The sequence below is a fragment of the Molossus molossus genome, unplaced genomic scaffold (genome assembly GCF_014108415.1).
Source record: "Molossus molossus isolate mMolMol1 unplaced genomic scaffold, mMolMol1.p scaffold_m16_p_22, whole genome shotgun sequence".
NCBI classification, from domain to species: domain Eukaryota; kingdom Metazoa; phylum Chordata; class Mammalia; order Chiroptera; family Molossidae; genus Molossus; species Molossus molossus.
The window spans coordinates 24,971,762-24,988,989 of NW_023425358.1; the positions used below are offsets into that span (position 1 = coordinate 24,971,762).

Sequence of the window (17,228 nt, forward strand, 5' to 3'; positions counted from 1 at the left end):
TAACATTTACCCTGCACTTTCTAGGCCCCAGGCGCCGTCTAAGTACCTCACAGGGAAACTGAGGCTCACAGAAGTAAAGTCGCTTGTCCGAGGTCCTACAGCTAGTTAGTGGCAAAGCTGGGATTCAAACCCAGATCGGTCTTAGAGGAAAAGCCAAGCTCTTACCTGGACTGACCTACTCTTCCTGCATCCCTTTTCTTTTTCCTTAATCTAGAAAGGATAGCCAAGGATACCAAATCTGCTTTAAAACAGGAAAAACCATTCACAAACTTTGCGATGTTTAACCCTAGGCTGTAACTTATGTTTGAGGATCCACCTTTTAATAGAGGACAGTCCAAAAGGGCTCCGCTGGCCCCAGAAACCGGCGTGGGGGAAAGCCCCTCTTGAATGGCGTGCTCTCAAACCCGCGTGGAGCTCACTGCTGGGTATGGCCCGGCCCTCGTGATGAATGTTTGATGAGTTAAATGGGGTGATGAGCACTTAGGATCCAAGAACTGGATCACAGCCCATGCCAGGAGATTCGTGCCAACTCCTAAAAGGGTGAGTTGCTCAAAAAGCCCCGGGGACCCTGAACCCAGGCTGGCCGACAACCTCCTGGACAAGCAAGAACCCCTGAAACAAGAAAAGCACCCATCGGGAACACACTAGAGACCGTGGGCAGGTCACCTGAGTTCCTCCCACCTCAATGTACTCATCTGTGAGATGAGGGATTAAATAACACTCCCTGGCCGTCCTCTGAGTGTTGTGGCAGCTAGAAACGAAAAGGAACGTGTATCAGTTATCTGGTGCTGCATAACAAACAGCACCCCCAAACTCAGTGACTCAAAACAACAAACATTATCTCTCATAGTGTCTGCAAGTCGGGACCCAGGAGGGGCTTGGCTGAGTGGTTCGAGCTCACTCAAATGGCTGTTGGCCACTTCCACCTCCTGGCTGGCAGCTGACTGGACTTCAGTTCCGTGCCGTGCGGGCCTCTCCACAGGGCTGTCCGAGTGTCCTCAAGACTTGGCAGCTGGCTTCCCCCACAGTAAATGTTCCCAAAAAGGGAAAGAGTGACCGGGAGGGAAGGAAGTCACAGTGTCTTCTGTAACCTGATCTCAGAAGTGACATCATCCCTTCTGCTGTATTCTATTGGTCACACAGACCAACCTGGTACAGGTTGGTGTGAATATCAAAAGGTGAGTATCCTTGGGGGCCAACCTGGAGGCTACCTACCACTGTCTGAATGTGTCTTGCCAAAGATGAAGCACGAAACAAATCACTGATGATGATGATAGAAACCATTTATATGCCCAGCACTGTGTCAAACGTTCCACGTGCTTTACTTCGATAGAATTCCCACCACCGCCATGGAGTGATGCAATATGACCGGCCCCATTTTACAGAAGAAGAAATGGAGGCATAAAGACTATTCCAAGCCACATAGCAAGTGCGAGGTGGAGCCAGGGCTCAACCCCCCAGCTCTTGGACTCCACAGCTCGCTTTCTTAACCCACAGGAGTACACCAAAGCGGGCCGGTCCTGGCTCCCCGGAGGCAATGGTCAAGTTGTCAGGAGCCAGTTGTAAGCCATTTGTTATAAGTCATTACTAACATTTAAATGATGTAAACCTACGATGAAATAAATCATATTAAAAGCAAAGGTAAAAAAAAAAATATGCACACTGTATCACTTCCTAATTGCTACATTTTACTATTACCTATGGCCTTGAGGTCATCTACGTATACTGTATCAGTATGGTGCAAATACTGTATAATGATGACATACTACGTATCTTTTCCCAGCTCTGTGTACTAATTGGTAGCTTTAAATGGACCCTGATGGGAGTATTTACACCACGGGAATAGACAGACACTACAAATCAGGGCTTTCGCTGCCCGAAACCCCGTTGTTAAACAGTGACCAGCAGACCACTGCCACTGGCCCAGTACCTCATTTCCTCCAACAAGGAGTTATCTCGATGACTCCTCGCTAAAGAGCCCATTCTTCATCAAATCCCAAAATATAACGTTCCCACTGATACTGATCAATCCAGATTTCCTTCCTGAAGTTTCTGACTTCCTGGTGAGGAAGCAAGAGGCATTAGTCTGAACAAAACATCGGAGATTTCAAAACCCGGAAGGAGGGAGGGAAAGTGAGAGTAACGAGCGGCTTTCGGGCCAGGCCTCGAGGACCAAGCAGCTCGCTCAGACCCGGGCCTCTCGGCAGCCCTGACAAAGCAGTGCACGCCCAGGCTGGCCCCGCAGGCATTCCTGAAAGCCCCCAAATGGGACCAACCCAAACACCCAGCCAGAGCAGTCGATAAATTATAAGAGCGCACGCAGCAGCACAACGCGGGGCCATAAAAATGATCTTCAACCAAGACCTATAAAACTCACTTTAGTTTTTTTCTAAAGGAAGTTAAAAGACAGAAGGTTGGCCATTTTGCTCAGAGAGGAAAAAAGACAGGAAGGAAATGCATTTGAATGCCAAAGCTGGTTTTCATGGATGTCGGAATAATGGGTGGATTTTGTTTTTGTTCGTTTTTTTCTCCCCTGTCCAAATATGAAATGAGCACACCCCATTTTTCTAGTCGGGGGGAGGGGAGAGGTGATGGACGTTATTTCACACAGCAGAGTCCTGAGCAGCAGCCAAGCCCTCTGGCCTGTCCTGCCTGTCACTCCAGGTCTGTCCCAGAGGCACCGAGTCTGGGCCCAGCCTTTGGCCCCGCTGGACTGATGAAGGGGCCATTGTTCTCCAGGTGACATCATCCTGCAGCCTGCAGGGTGAAAAGGAGACCTGAAATTGGGTGCGGCCAGCCCCGAAGAGAACGGCCCATCCTGCCTGCCTCCCACACCGCAGCGCAGGCTGCTGCGCTTCACGTAGGCCTTCGGGCTGCAGTGAGGTCCAGCGCCCAGCGCCACGCTCTGCGGGGCAGCCCGAGGCCAGAGCACCGGGCGAGGTTCTGGGCCTGCAGTGGCAGCAAGAGACGGGGGAGGGGGTCATGGCAGCTGAACCCTGCTCCCCTGAAGCCCAGGTCTCCAAGAGAAACATGACCACCTGTGCCTGACACACAGAAGGTGCTCAGCAAGTGGCAGCTACAGTTGTTAACTCCACTCTTGATGTCACTCCCTTGCTCAAACCCTTATGGTACTAAAATCTAACATCCTTACCAGTGCCCCCAGGCCCTGTACAGGCGTGGCCCTGCCTCCCCAAGCTCATGGTCTTCCCTCTCCCACTTACTCCCTTTGCGGCAGCCACCCTGGCCTCCTTGCTGCTCCTCGAACACGCCAGGCAGAGTCTGCCTCGGGGCCTTTGTACTTGCCAGGATGTTCTTCCTCCAAACCTTCTTAAGGTTCATTCCCTATGTCATTCAAGTCTCTCCGAGGAGACTCCCCTGATGACTCTGCCTAGAGTGCACTCTCACCAGACCCCGTGCCCTGTGACATTTTCCCTCGGAGCCCTAGCAATGGTCTGAGACTATCTTGTTCACTCATTAACTGACTTGTTGGTTTTCTTCGTTTCCCTGTTCCATGAGTTCCATGAGTCCTGTGAGGGCAGAGACCTTGTCCGTTTCACCCTCCACCTAGCACAAAAGAGGTACTTGATAGATAAAGAAGTCTCGATGAATGCACGAATAGTTTTTATTACCATCACGTCTCAGGTGTTTCCATCTGGTCCCCTACAAGGAAAGAACCCCAGGCCACTCTGGGCTGGAGTCCTGGTGTCAACTCTTAGCAGGGGTACAGCAGGGCCAAGTCCCCGATCTTCTCGGGGCCTCAGTTTACCCATCTGTGATATGGAGATGGTGCCGCAGGTGGACACAGACTAAGGGAGAGTGAATTCAGGAAGGCAAGGTACGACGTGAGCTCCGACACGTGCCCAGCCCTGTTCCAGGCGCTGCATTACCCCAGCGCACCAGGCCGACCCAGTCCCCGGAGGAGAGAAGGAACGAGGGAAGTGACGCAGTGTGGACTGAGGTACGTGCCCGGAAGACATGGACAAGGGTCGGGTGGAGGGAGACGTGGCGGGGATCGCCCGCCTCAGCTGCCAGGCAGCCTCTCTGCGCAGGTGAAGAGAGAGAAGAGCATTCCGGGCAGAGGGGACTCAGGGCAAAGGCCCCCGGTCTGGAATGAACGTGTGCGGACTGAAGAAGAGCAGGAGGTCAGAGTGGCAAGGAGGACAGCAGTAAGAGCCGTGGTCAACAGGGAGGCAGGGTCGGACCCCACAGGGCCCTGAAGGCCAGGGTAAGGAGCTGGAGCTTTCTAAGTCTGGGGTGAGTCGGGGGAATGACTTGACCCCTTGGGTTGCTGGGTGGAGCATGGACTGGAGGGGTTGGGGCCAGGGCGGAAGCAGGGAGGAGGGTGGAGTAGGTTGAATAGTGGCCTCCAAAATGGCACGTCCACGTCCTAAGCCCTGGGACCTATGAATGTGACTTTACTTGGGGGAAAAAGTCTTGGCGGGTGTAAGTTAAGGATCTCAAGACGAGATGATGCTGGGTTATGTGTTGGGCCCTAAGTCCACTGACAAGTGTCCTCACGAGAGGCAGAGGAGAAGCCTTACAAAGGCGGAGGCAGAGTCTGGCAGCCACAAGCCAAGGAGTCCGTGGAGCCATCAGGAGCTGGAAGAGGCAGGGCGGACCTTCCCCGAGAGCCCGAGGAAGGCGGCCTGCCTGACAACGCCTTGCTTTGGGACTTCTGACCTCTAGACCTTGAGAGAGAAACTCCTGTTGTGTCCAGCTCCCAGTCTGTGGCACTTTACCACGGCAGACTTAAACCACCGCAGAGGAGGTGCCGACGCAAGAGGGGGCTTCTGAAGATGACAGCCACAAACACCCCTTTACTTTCAAATTCCTTCCCACTTCTAAGATACAGAGGGGGTGTACGTATCTGGGGGGAGGGCGCAGACCTGAGCCCTGATGAATATTTTAAGCATCCATTTCACTGTGTAATTGACGCAGGAGCAAATACTCCCACTCGGCCCTGGGCTGGAGGACTGAACAGCTCAGCACGCTGATGATGCTTCAGCTGACTCTCCAGGGTGGGGCGGGTTGTGGGCCCAGCAAGGCCGACACGTGCTGTAGGGCTGGAGTCCCAGCCCTGCTGGTCCCTGCTGTGTGACCCCGGCCTGTGACTCCACCACTCTGTGCTTGAGATTTCTCAGCCACAAACTATGGGGCTTCTACCGCATCTCCGCAGGGGCAGTGGTGCAGGTTTGATGGGCCCAGTTCCGGGCAAGTAGGAAGTACTTCATGGGCAGGACCTCTGTCCTTCTCCCCACTCAGGTCAGCAGGAAGAAGACTCTGGCTGCAACTGTAATCCCCAACCGAAGTACAGACAGCGGTGGCTCTCCACCTGGGGGAGGCAGGAGGCGATTCTGCCCCCGGGAGACCCTTGGCAATGTTTGGAGACATTTTCGGTGGTCACTTGGGGGTGCTACTGGCATCTAGTGGGGAGAAACCAAGGATGATCCTACAATACATGGAACAGCTCTCCTGCCCACAAAGAATTATCAGTGGTGGTGAGGCTGAGAAACTCTGATATATGGTAATAGTGTGATGTTACAGATAAGCCCTTGATATTGTATATATACGTGTGTGTGTGTGTGTGTGTGTGTGTGTGTGTGTGTGTGTGTGTTTTAAGAGGAGAGAGGAAGGGGGGAAGAGAGAGACAGAAAGAAACATCAATGTGAGAGAGAAACATCAGTTGCCTTCTGTATGCACCCCAACTGGGGACCAAACCCAAACCCTGGGCACGTGCCTTGACTGGGAATCAAACCAATGACCTTTCTGTGCACAGGACGATGCTCAACCAACTGAGCCACACCGGCCAGGACTTACTTTTATATTTTACATTTGTAGTTATATTACATACTTAGGTGCTGACCTGTTTTATCTGCCCCTAACGGCAGCTCCACAGAGGCAGGGGCAGTGTCTCTTGCTCACAGACATTTCCCCGGCACCAGCACCCCGGTGGGATGAAAAGGTGAGTGAACCAGTGAGACATGCAGATGACGGACTCGTATGCCTCGTGCAGGGCCTGGCACACAGGAAAGACCCATGGAAGGTCGGCCAGGTTCTTACCCTTTCCTGAGCCTAAGGCACAGACCATGGGCCATGTAGGCAGGTGGGACTCATCCACAGAGTGCGCACCCCATCTCCCAACCCTGAAAGTGGGTGAAATCCATACTCATTAAGCACTTTCTGTATGTCAGGTGCTCAGCAGGTGCCAGGGCTGCCCTGGTTCTTGTTTATTCCAACCCAGGGACCGCCCACCAGACAAGTCCCAGGAGAACGCCCATTTTACAGGTGGGAACACTGAGGTGGATACGGGTGATTTAACTGGCCCGGGGTCACTCAGCCAGCACATGGTAGAGCTGAGCGGACTCAAGCCCGCCTGTCCAATTCCAAAGCCCTCTTTGTAGAACATCCCTCAGTCCTGAAAACCCCTACTTTCCACTTCATTCATTGATTTTTTCATTGATTTTTTATTTCTTTAAAGAGTGGAAGGGAGGGAGGGAGAGAAACAGCAATGTTGAGAGAGAGACATCAATTAGTTGCCTCCCCCACAGCCCCGGTTGATGCCGGAGAAACCTGCAACCCAGGTACGTGCCCTTGACCAGAATCGAACCCGTGACCCTTCAGTCCACAGGCTGATGCTCTAACCGCTGAGCAAAACTGGTCAGGCCCATTTCCCACTGTTATTCCAGCCTCGGCCTCCGTGGCACTGCCATTGTTCCTGGGTTCTGGAATGTTCTGTCTGGCCTCCATGCGTCCGCCGAGCCTGCTGGCCCTCAGAGTATAACGGGCCTCTTCCTGCCTTTGTGGCTCACAGACAATGCGTCTGATCCCCTCGTGGAGGCAGCCCAGGAGCAGTGACTCCGAGGCGGCTTTGGGAAACATCCCAGCGCACGCCTTTGAGGGGTACGCCACGCCAGCCACGGATCCTTCGGCCCCAGGCCGGATTTGGAACTGAACAGATTATTTAGATAAATCATCCACAAGTCCAAGAGAAAAGACCGAAACCCGGCTCCCCTCTTAACACCACCTACGGACACTGTCGCTGTCCCTAAACCCTTCCGTAACTGTGGCTTTAAAAATTTCTCCCATTAAATCAATATTTACGTGAAAGCCCCAGGTAAAAGGAACGTGTGTGGGTTTTCCGGACCACTGGGAATCTTGGGGAAAATGGTTTGGGAGGAAAGGTTTGGTTGTCACAATCGCTGACTTTTGAGGCACACGTACCACACGGCGTCACCTGGTTACAGGCACTCACAGCCCGACAGTGACAACGGTGGGAAATGTGAATGTGAAATGATGAAATCCCCATTTCACAGATGAGGAGACTGAGGCACAGAGAGGGGAGGAGCCCACTCAGGTCACACAGCTGGGAGCTGGCAGAGCCGGGATTTGAACCTGGGCCCTCTTCGACAGAGCATGCGTTCCCATCCCAACTGCCCTCATCCTGCTGAGTCAGACACAGAGGTGCCCAACACAGAAGGCACTGACGTGCACACCATGTGCTCGGCACCATGATGGGTGCTCACTTCAACCCCATAACGACCTAGAGTTCTCCCCATTTGACAGAGGAGGAAACTGAGGCTTGAGAATGGGTCAGGTTCACTCAGCATGGACGTGGCGGAGTCTGATTCAAGCTCTCGACCCAATGCCAGCTGGTGCCCACCACTCAGTAGATGCCAAATGCTAAATGGGCAAGAACCCAAAGCCCAGATTTATTTCAAATGTACTGTCTTCGCTTTGTTGGAGGCACCGTAGAAACAGTGGACAGAGGAGGCAGCAGCCTGCACAGCTAACTCCATTCATTCGTGTAGCAGTGCCCACATTACACCAGGCAGCGGGGCCCAGGGTCACACAGCTCCCAGGTGGGAGAGATGAATGTTACCAACCCCTACACCCTTTATTTTTTTTAAATCTGAGGACATTTTTGCATTTATCTTCAGAATCAGCGGGAGGGAGAGAGGGAGGAAGAGAGAGAGAAACATTGACGTGAGAGAGACTCATCGAGTGGCTGCCACCCACACGACCCCAACCGGAACCAGGGACAAACTGCAACCATGGTACGTGCCCTTAGCGGGAACCGAACCTGGGACTCTCCAGTCCGCAGGTCGACACTCTAACTGCTGAGCCAAACTGGCCAGGGCTGACCCCTAAACACTTAACCCCATTGCTAGAGAGGGACCAAGAGTGAGAGACAGAGAGACATGCATATAGAGACAGACAGAACAAGCGAGACAGAGACAGAGGGACAAGAATGAACAAGAAGCCTCATCCCCTTTCCAGAGGTTGGGGTGAAAGACCTGTCTCATAAATCCAGGCCCCAGTGCTCTGTCCAGGGCCACAAAGCAGCACAGGCCCATGAGAGAAGATGTCATTCATGAGACACCTGTTTGCACCTGACTGCTCTGGTTGCTGTGTGGCCCCCCAAAAGTCACTGCACCTCTCTGGTCCAGTCAAGGGGATGCCGGGCACCTCGAAGGCAAGAAAGAGAGTTTGCAACCTCAACTGTGCACATGGCTGGCTTGGAACCTGGTGCATCCCAGGGCTCTGTCTCTAAATGCGGGTCCTGTAATGACCATCAGGCCCCATCGCAAGGCCGGACCAGGAAAGAGGTGGCTTTGCCATTTGCCCGTCTTCAGCCTCCTGCAAACAGGGCTAACCCAGACAGGTGTGGAAACGCGGGGCCTTCTTGGAGTTCAGTCCTGGTCACTGATGTGGGCTGCCCCGATGTTTTCAGGAAGTCCTGGAGAAATCCTTATGCCAAGAGCTTGGCTAGAGAGAGCCCTGACTGAGTTGGGGGTGTCGGAGCTGGGGTTCTAGCCCTAGCTTTGCCACTCACTCACTGTGCTACCCCAGGCAAGTGCCTTTCCCTCTCTGGGCCCACCTCTCCGAGCCACCAGTAAGGTCCTTGAGACTGATTCTGCACCATCCCCTGGCAGGACGCAGGCCAAGTTTTTAATCATTAGCTGACATTCCAGCCTGTCTTCTGAGCCCCATCAAGCTTGTCTGAGTGAGAGACGGTGGAGCCCCAGGACCCAGCCTGAGGCCCCGTCCTGGCCCACTCACACCAAGCCCGGGTTCACAGGCCAGTGGGCAAACCCACCCATCACCTGGGGTCTCCTTGGGTCATCAGAGGCGACCTCAAGACTTGGCTCGACGACAAGACAACAAAAGCCCCAACTCAGCATGCACACGACATGGTCACTCAGTCACCCTGGGAGGGTGAGCGGAGAGGAAGCAGGTGCTAACTAATCCTCCCTAAAAATAGTGGGGAAGGAGCATTTGTGTGGGGGCTGCAGGGTCGGCACGCACAGACAAGTCACTGGCAGACCTAGCCCGCCGCCCACAGGTGGGCTAGCACTGCTGGCCGTCCGCACAGACGCTGTCGGATCGAGGGCAACCCTCCCGACCACTCCAGGGCAGGGAGTAACTCCAGGGCGGGGAGTAACTCCAGGGCGGGGAGTAACTCCAGGGCAGGGAGTAACTCCAGGGCGGGGAGTAACTCCAGGGCAGGGAGTAACTCCAGGGTGGGGAGTAACTCCAGGTCAGCTGGGGGGATCACCTCTGAGCCTTTCCCGGGCCCGGGGAACAGGACACTGGGGGGGGGGGCTGACGGACAACTATTCTGGGAGAGGCAACTTTCCAGGTTGGGTCTGTGGGACACCCCACTCCACCCCCCGCCAGCACCCCAGAGAAGTGTGGGAGGGGAGGAGTTTGGACTGCTATTTTAATATTTTTTAAAAAACATAAGACGCTTACAAAGTCTGGTGGCTCGGAGTCCGGGTGCCTTTTTCGCAGGGAGGAAAACCTCTGTTGGCTGCGAGCGGAGAGGCGGCGGAAAGACTCCCGACTCCGGGAGGCCAGGTGCCGGAAGGACGAGGTGCGCTTGAAGGGGGTCCGGCTGGTGGGCTCCCCGCTGGCCCGCTCGTGGTTCACCGTGGTGGTCACTAAGGTGAGGGCATCCTGGAAGGACTTCCTCACGGTGCCCATCCACTGGGTCATGTGGGTTTGGGCCACGTTGAGTTTGTCTCCCAGGTAATCCATGGGGCCAAGAGGTGAGAGGGAGAAAAGCAATCAAAGGCCCGGGCCGCTCCCCTCTGACGACTGGGCTCCTGGAAGTTCTGGCTCGCAGAGGACAGCCCGCAGCCCTCCTCAGTCCAGCCGACAGGGAATCAACATCTCCGAGCCAGCGTCTGGCCGCCTCCGCGGGGCTCGCTCAGAATTAGGAGAGAGTTCAGGGTCGGGCTGGGAGTCCACCCACCGACCATGGAAAGTCAACACACGGGGAGGTCCAATTTTCAGTCCCTGGCGCTCACCCCACGGAACTGGCTGTGACCAGGAGCCTGAAGGAGCCAGCGGCACGGGCTCCAGGGTGTGACAGTCCCTCGAGATGAGGGAGGAAAAGACCGTGGCCCTGGGCACCTTCGTCTTCACTTTCCCCCAGGTAGGCAGCCCCTCTGAGGAGCCGACGGGAAGGACCTGGTGGGCAGGCTGCCACCCGCCGCTGCCCCCTGCCCAGCTGCCCAGAGCTGAGCCCCGCTCACCTGACCCATGCAGGTTTTCTGTCCTCTGGCCAGAGATTCCAAACCTGTGGGCCGGCAGGCAGCGAGCTCGCTTCCGGAGGCAGCCACCAGGCCCCCGGGGCCCCTGGCTGAGCAGCCCAGGATGACATCAGTCCCTGACTTAGCGAGGGGCTTCGCTGCCCAGGAATGCGGGAGGGGCCTCGGGGAGGCAGCCGCCCAGGGAGCTGACGTCCGCCCCCATTTTTTTCCCCAAGTCTCAACTCGCTCACTGTCCCGCGGGGTTGACGGTGACTTGACGCGCCAGCTGCCTAGCCGTCCTGTGCCTTCACTGCAGGCGCGGGGGGACCCAGCTGCTCACGCTGCGCGCCGGCGCCCGTGTGCACGCGTGTCGGAGACCTGGCCGCTCGCGGAGGTTGGAACAGTTGAGAAACTGCCTCTAGGGTGACGGGCCAGCTTCTCAGGACCTCGGCGGCTGTCAGTCTGTCTCCCTCTGGTGGCCTGTTTCTCTATCAGGTTCTCTCCTCCCCCTCCCTACGTCTCATCGTCCACTTCTCTCTCCCTCTCTATCGCGCGCGCGCGCTCTCGCTTTCTCTGGTGTCTTTCCAGCCTTCTCTCCCTAGCTCCCTAGAAGACGACACGGAGCCAGGTGAAACAGCCCTGGAGGGCCCCCAAGGAAGCAACTGGGCTGGGCTGTATTTCAGTACAGGCAGGGTTGCCATGGCAACCCTGGGGCACAGCATCCGCCCCATCCTGGGTGAGCAGGCTCCCAGCACAGGGAGCAATGGCAGTGATTCATGGTTGACACTGGGTCACAGGAGCTCCTGGGTTTTAACCCTTATGGAGCTGGAGTGGTTGGAATGTGGGTGGGAGGGGTGGGGGGAGGGGAGACAGCAGAGAGGGCTGTCGGGAAGGGTCAGCAGCAGCCGGATCCCAGAGGGGAGGCACACTTGTTGCTTTCTCCCGGTATCTCCATGTTACAGGAGAGGAAATGCAGACTCAGAGACAGATGCACTTGCCCAAGGTCACACAGCAAGGGCACCCCCAGGGCACGGACAGAGGCTGTTCCCCACCCACTGTTCTCTGGGTCCAAGAGGACACCTGGACCGGAGCCGGAGCTCAGTAAACATTTACTGTTAGAACACCGAGTCCAACACGGAACCTTTGATAGGTCTGCCTGCCTCCCGAGGGCTTCCCCCTCCTGTGTCACCTTGGTTTCGAACAAATGTTTGCTCCCCAGACACTGATCAAAGGGCCTCGCTTGAGAGAGTTTTTCACGAAGGCAGCAGATGGCACAGATATTTTCCTTCTCTAGAATCCGGTCCTCGTGGTTCATGTAATCACTCCTCTTTCACGCACCCCCTTACACACTCAGTGTCTCCTCCAGGCCGGCACTGGTGCGGGGACCGAGACGGGTCCCTGCCGCCGAGGGCTCGCTGTCCAGCAGACACCGCAGTGGTGGCCAATATGTACCGGCACCTGAGTCCCCGCTGCCATTCCAAGTGCTCCCAGAAATCAAGTCACGAATCCCCCGTAGGAACCCATCTGACAGAGGAAGAGACTGAGGCCCGGAAAGCTGAAGTCGTCTGCCAAGGTCACACAATGTGGCAGGCGGACTCCAAGATGGCCCCAGTGACCGCTGCCCGCCGTTGGTCACACTCCAGTGTGGTCCCCTACGTCCACAGGGTTGGTCTGTGTGCCCAAAAGAAGAAGGCAGAAGCGACAGTGTGTGACTGCCACAGCTAAGTCACAGAAGGCGCCACAGCTTCCGCTTGGCTCGCTGAGATGGCGCTGGGCAGCCAGCCCCATGCTGGAGGACACTGAAGAGCCACACGGAGGAGATCAGAGGCCCCAGCGAGCAGACAGCACTGACGTGCCGGCCATGGGAGTGAACCACTTTGGAAGTGGACCCTGCATCCCTGGTCAAACCCTCAGGTGACTGCCGCCCCAGCAGACACCGTGACTGTGACCTCATGAGAGACCCTGAGCCAAAACCACCCAGCTCAGCTGCTCCCAAATTCCTGACCCACAGAAATCACAAGAGACACAAATGCCCAGAGACAGGACAGTACCTGGCCCATCAGGAAACCAAGGGCCAGAGCAGACTGGGGGGGGGGGGGGGGGGCGGCAATGAAGGGCTCTCCCAGCACCCAGGCACCCAGCAGGTCCCGTAGGTTAGGAAGCATCGCCCATCAGCAGATAAGGAAACATGCACGGGCCCCACCCACCACCTACAGAGGCTCCGGGGTCCCAGGCCTCCGGACTCCAAGGTCTGGTCATTTCCTCACATGGGGTGTACACAGTCGGCTTCCTGCCTCAGGCGGCGATGTCATGGCCCTGCTCCCTCGGCCCGTGGGACAGGAACTTCCAGATAGAAGCAGACACGAGGAGTTGAATCCTCCCCACACCAGTAATAACTGAAGAGCTGGAAAGGACCATAGCATCTGAACAGACAATCTGGACACACAGGTGGCCAATCTACTGGGAACCTTCAGAAGGAAAAGCATTAAATCAAAGCACTAAGTAAAATACCTTTAGAATGATAATACTCAGTGCTGGCCAGGCTGTAGTGAAAGAGACACATTACGTCCACAGCAGATGGAAATATATTCCTGAAGGGAATTTAACACCCTAGATCAAAAGCCTTAAAAATAATGGCCTGCCAGTTAATGACATACAAGCTGAGGTGCAGGGCTGAGCTATACTGATGATGTCTATAACTTACTTTGAAATCAGAAAGAAAAAAAAGATATATTAAGGAATGGTTGGATGGCTAGCTTTCTATAAAGCAAATACAGCAAATGTTAGCAATTGTAGAATCTACCTGGCGGGTCTATGTGTGTTCCCTGCACAATTTTCTGCGTTCTGAAATCTGCCGTATGAAGGGCTGGAGGTGGGAGGATGTGCCCACCTTTTGACCCTGAAGCTTAGGATCCAATTCCACATCCCGGAATCTGCTTTGCAAATGAGAACGATCCATACAAACATTATGCTACAAGGATATTTGTCATACTCATGTGTATATCTATGTTTATGAAAAATTAGTCAGAACCTAATTGTTCAACAAAAAGAGACTTGCTCAGCACAGCACGGAGCCGCCATGACATCAGAGGCAAAGGGAGAAAAATCAGTAATGCCGATCCCGTTTTTATTTGTACTGTTGACAGTTTGATCATCATGGATGTTTGCATTGATTTTTATTTTTTAGAAATACTGCATTACAATATTATTTACCCTGGTTATTAACTCTCCTGGTGTCCCTTTACATTTCGCATCCTACGGTGAATGCCTCCGTCACCTCATTCTAGTCCCAGCCCTGGATTTGCTAAATCAATACAGTATCATGATTCAGGGGTTGGAGACCTCCCTCTAGCTCTTATTAGCTGTGTGACCCTGAGTAAGTTACTTAACCTCTCTGATGTTCAGAGATGAAATCATCCAACTCATCATTGTCATGGATGCTGTCATTAGCACTTACTGTCTGCTAGGCATTGTTATTACATCAACATTACATCATTGGCTCCTCTCAACACTGAATTGAAGTTCGTGCTATGACTATTACCCCCCTTTTACAGATGGAAAAACAGAGGCAAAGGGAAGTTCAGTGACCCGTCCAAGGCACGCAGCTATTAAGTGGTGGAGTTCGCTACCCCCAGCCTCACACCTCTGACAAGGTGGAGGGTGTCCTGGCCCTTGGCACATCAGCCTGGATGGAAGCCAAGTGTGAGGAAAAGCAGAGGAGACCGGGTGGCGGAGGGATCACACAGCTCCGCCTCCTTCCACGCGCGGACGGGCAGTGCGGCGGAGCTGAGGGGCCAGGCTGCTGGCTGGTTCCCTCCAGCCTCCTCAGGGACTGTGTGCTCTGGGCGTGCGCCTATAAAAAGCGTCCCTGAAAACTGGGGCAGTGCAAGCTCTTTCCCCTCCAGAGGACTTTTTCTGCAAACTCTTCTGTTCTCTCCAGGAAACTCCTGGGATGTCGCTGGGCATCGAAAAGGAAAGAAAACCATCTCCTGACATAATTAATCCCCCAAAATGCTGGAGGAGTTGCTGAGAGTCGTGAAACAAATGGGAATCCGAGCCATAATGTGAGGCAGGGCCCAGAGGACACCGTTTCCAGACAAGCGTGTGCAGCTACAAAGATCAGGACGTTGGTCGCTCATTCATTCTATAAATATTCCCTGTGCATTACTTTGTGTGAGCTCTGTGCGGCGCTGAGGGGATCTACAGTCCCCGAAGAGCTCAGACTGGCTCTCGACCCTCGGTCAGTAAGTAGGAAGGGTACCCCAATGGACCACCTCAGACCCGAGGCTACCATTTTCTCTAAAAAATCTGACACAAACATGCACACTCTAGAGAATTCTTGGTCAAATGGAAGAAAAAGCCAGAAGAGAATAATTGTATTACCTGTGCCAAGGGCTATGACGGACAAGTGAAGAACACGCTATGGGGACATAAGAGGGGGAGGTGAAACCCAACCCAGAAAGTGGCAAGTTGAGGAAAGAAGAGCAAAGGGGAGATGATCATTTATTGAGGATCTGCAACCGGAAGAGGAGTATCTGGGTGGGATTTTGAAGGATGATTAGGAGTGCTCCAAGAAGGTTGAACGAGAACAGTATGTGCAAAGGCCAGGGGGCATAGCCATATTCAGTCTTGCCTCTCGGCTATTGCACAAGATGTATCCCTGCCTAAGGCTGACTGGCGCTATTTTCTCATCTCCACTGGACCTCCCCTCACCCCAAGACTGCTTTCAGCAACTTTTCTAAATCTCTCCCGTGCGGTCTCGCTTACAAGACCCTCTTCACATTCTGCTTCCTCAAATATCTGACATTCAAGGGGTGTGCATCCCGGGCCTAGAAATATACTAACGTTATGTTATGAGGAAAGTAATGCAGTAAAATAACAACAACTATTAATTGGGGATTTACTATGTGCCAGGAACCAGTTTACCCACACATCTCACCTCATTTAACCCTCTCAACCGCCCTACCGGGTGAATCCTATTATTTATCATCTTCATTCTATACAGAAGAGAAGTGAGGTTTAAAGAACTGAAGGGACTTGCTCAGGGTCACTGAGCTGACAAGTGGGGCTCTGGGACTTGAACCCAGGTCTATCTGATTCCAAAGCCCTCCCCCTTTCAGGGCAGAAGCCAGATTTTACCCACACCTCTAAGACCCCTTAGAATCGCCCATTATGCCCCACACCCCCTGCATGAAGGTGGTGACTGTTCTACACACTTCTCTGGGTTGTCCCCAGACCTCCAGGGGTCAGGAAACACCTGCAGAAGGTCTCGTCTGGATGTAAATCGACCAGTTTCCTTTCTTGCCAACTGGCCTGAAGAGAATCCCTGGGGCCATGTGTGGGAAGGGCTGATGTGTGGACACAGCTTAAACCTGTTCTTACCCCTTGGATGGAGCAATACTTACCCCTTGGATGGAGCTGAGGGGCCAGGGTCTCCCTCCAAGGCCAGCATCCTTTAGGCCCCGAGTCATGGTTTTCTTATCGTAAAGGGGAGATCGGAAAGCCCACCCACTTCAAAAGGTTGTGATAAAAAAAAAAAAACACAAAAAAACAACTAAGATCATTCTTGCCCAGCATGTAGTAAATGCTCAATAAATGACATCCCCAAGGGATGATAATTATTCTGTTCTAATTCATACCATCTCATTGTTCAAATCTTAGGGTCCTAGATGGTCAGAACCGGAGCAGCTAGTGGAAAGACTTGGCCAACCTTTCCATTTCCCTGAAGAAACAGGCCCAGGCGGATGTCTGGCTCAGGGCCCATTGGAAATCTGTGGCAGGCACTCTCTGATTTCCCACAGGAGTCACTCATGATCTGAATTTTCAGAGTCACTGACCTCATGTCTCCCCTAGTCCCCCAGCTTCTCTCCACCCAAGCCAAACTGGACAGACTGCCATCCTAGGATGCACCATGGTGCCTCTTGTTCAGCCCGTTGCACATGCTGTTCCCTCTGGTCATTATCTTTTGTCCTTCATAGCTCAGCTTAAGTACACCCTCCTCCAAGAAGCCTGCCCTGATTTCTCCTGCTCGTGGAGGGTTGCTTCTGGGTTCCCACCGGCCACATTACCCCCCCTTTGTCAGTAGCACACTGGGCTGAAACTGGACTCTGAGCCCTTGGGTGGCAGGAATGTGTCTTGCTCACTCGCGCCTCGGCACGCAGTGTTCAGCAGCACTCGCCATGCCGAGCGGTTCAGAAGGAACCATTGAGGCTTGAACCTGAGTCAGGCAACTCCCAACATTCCTCTCCCTAGGTCTGTTTCCAAGGCAACAGGGAAAAGAATTCTAATATAGGGAAAAAATAGTAAAAAAAAAAAAAAAAAAACACCAGAAATTACTTGATCTTACACGGCAATCCCACGTTATTTATAAACCAAGCCCAAGACTACTTCCTTGTGTTCATTTATCACATTCTTATTCAAATAGTCATTGTAATGGCCTAAGATGCCCTTAATTAACCTTGGGAGGGGAGGGGAAAAAATCATCTGGAAAGGAAATCTTTCTAGAAACAGCCAGGAGCTCATCTCCCTTCCTCATCAGGCCCCACCCTGAGCTCCAGTGGAAAGTGACATTTTCCACGCTGGGGAGAGCTGACTGCATGGCCCCGCCTGGCATGGTGGGGCCAGCCTGTAATTACAGCGCCTCTTCAAAGCGCTGGGTACCTAATAAAGCCGGGCACCCAGGCCTCCTCTAAG

At 53.8% G+C, this 17,228-nt stretch overlaps 1 protein-coding gene across 3 annotated transcripts in view; it reads right to left on the reverse strand.

Moving 5' to 3' along the window:
- The window catches only part of KIAA1671 (KIAA1671 ortholog), a 130,968-nt gene that overhangs the window by 53,042 nt on the left and 60,698 nt on the right, over nucleotides 1–17,228 (reverse strand). The window contains exon 1 of one of the 3 annotated variants that reach the window (XM_036276881.1): nucleotides 9,754–10,863. The exons of the other annotated variants lie outside the window; for them this stretch is intronic. Coding sequence (XP_036132774.1) covers nucleotides 9,754–10,038 — 285 coding nt within the window. The 5' untranslated portion in view covers nucleotides 10,039–10,863. Of the gene's footprint in view, nucleotides 1–9,753; nucleotides 10,864–17,228 lie in introns of those variants that run through there. 3 annotated transcript variants of the gene reach the window in all.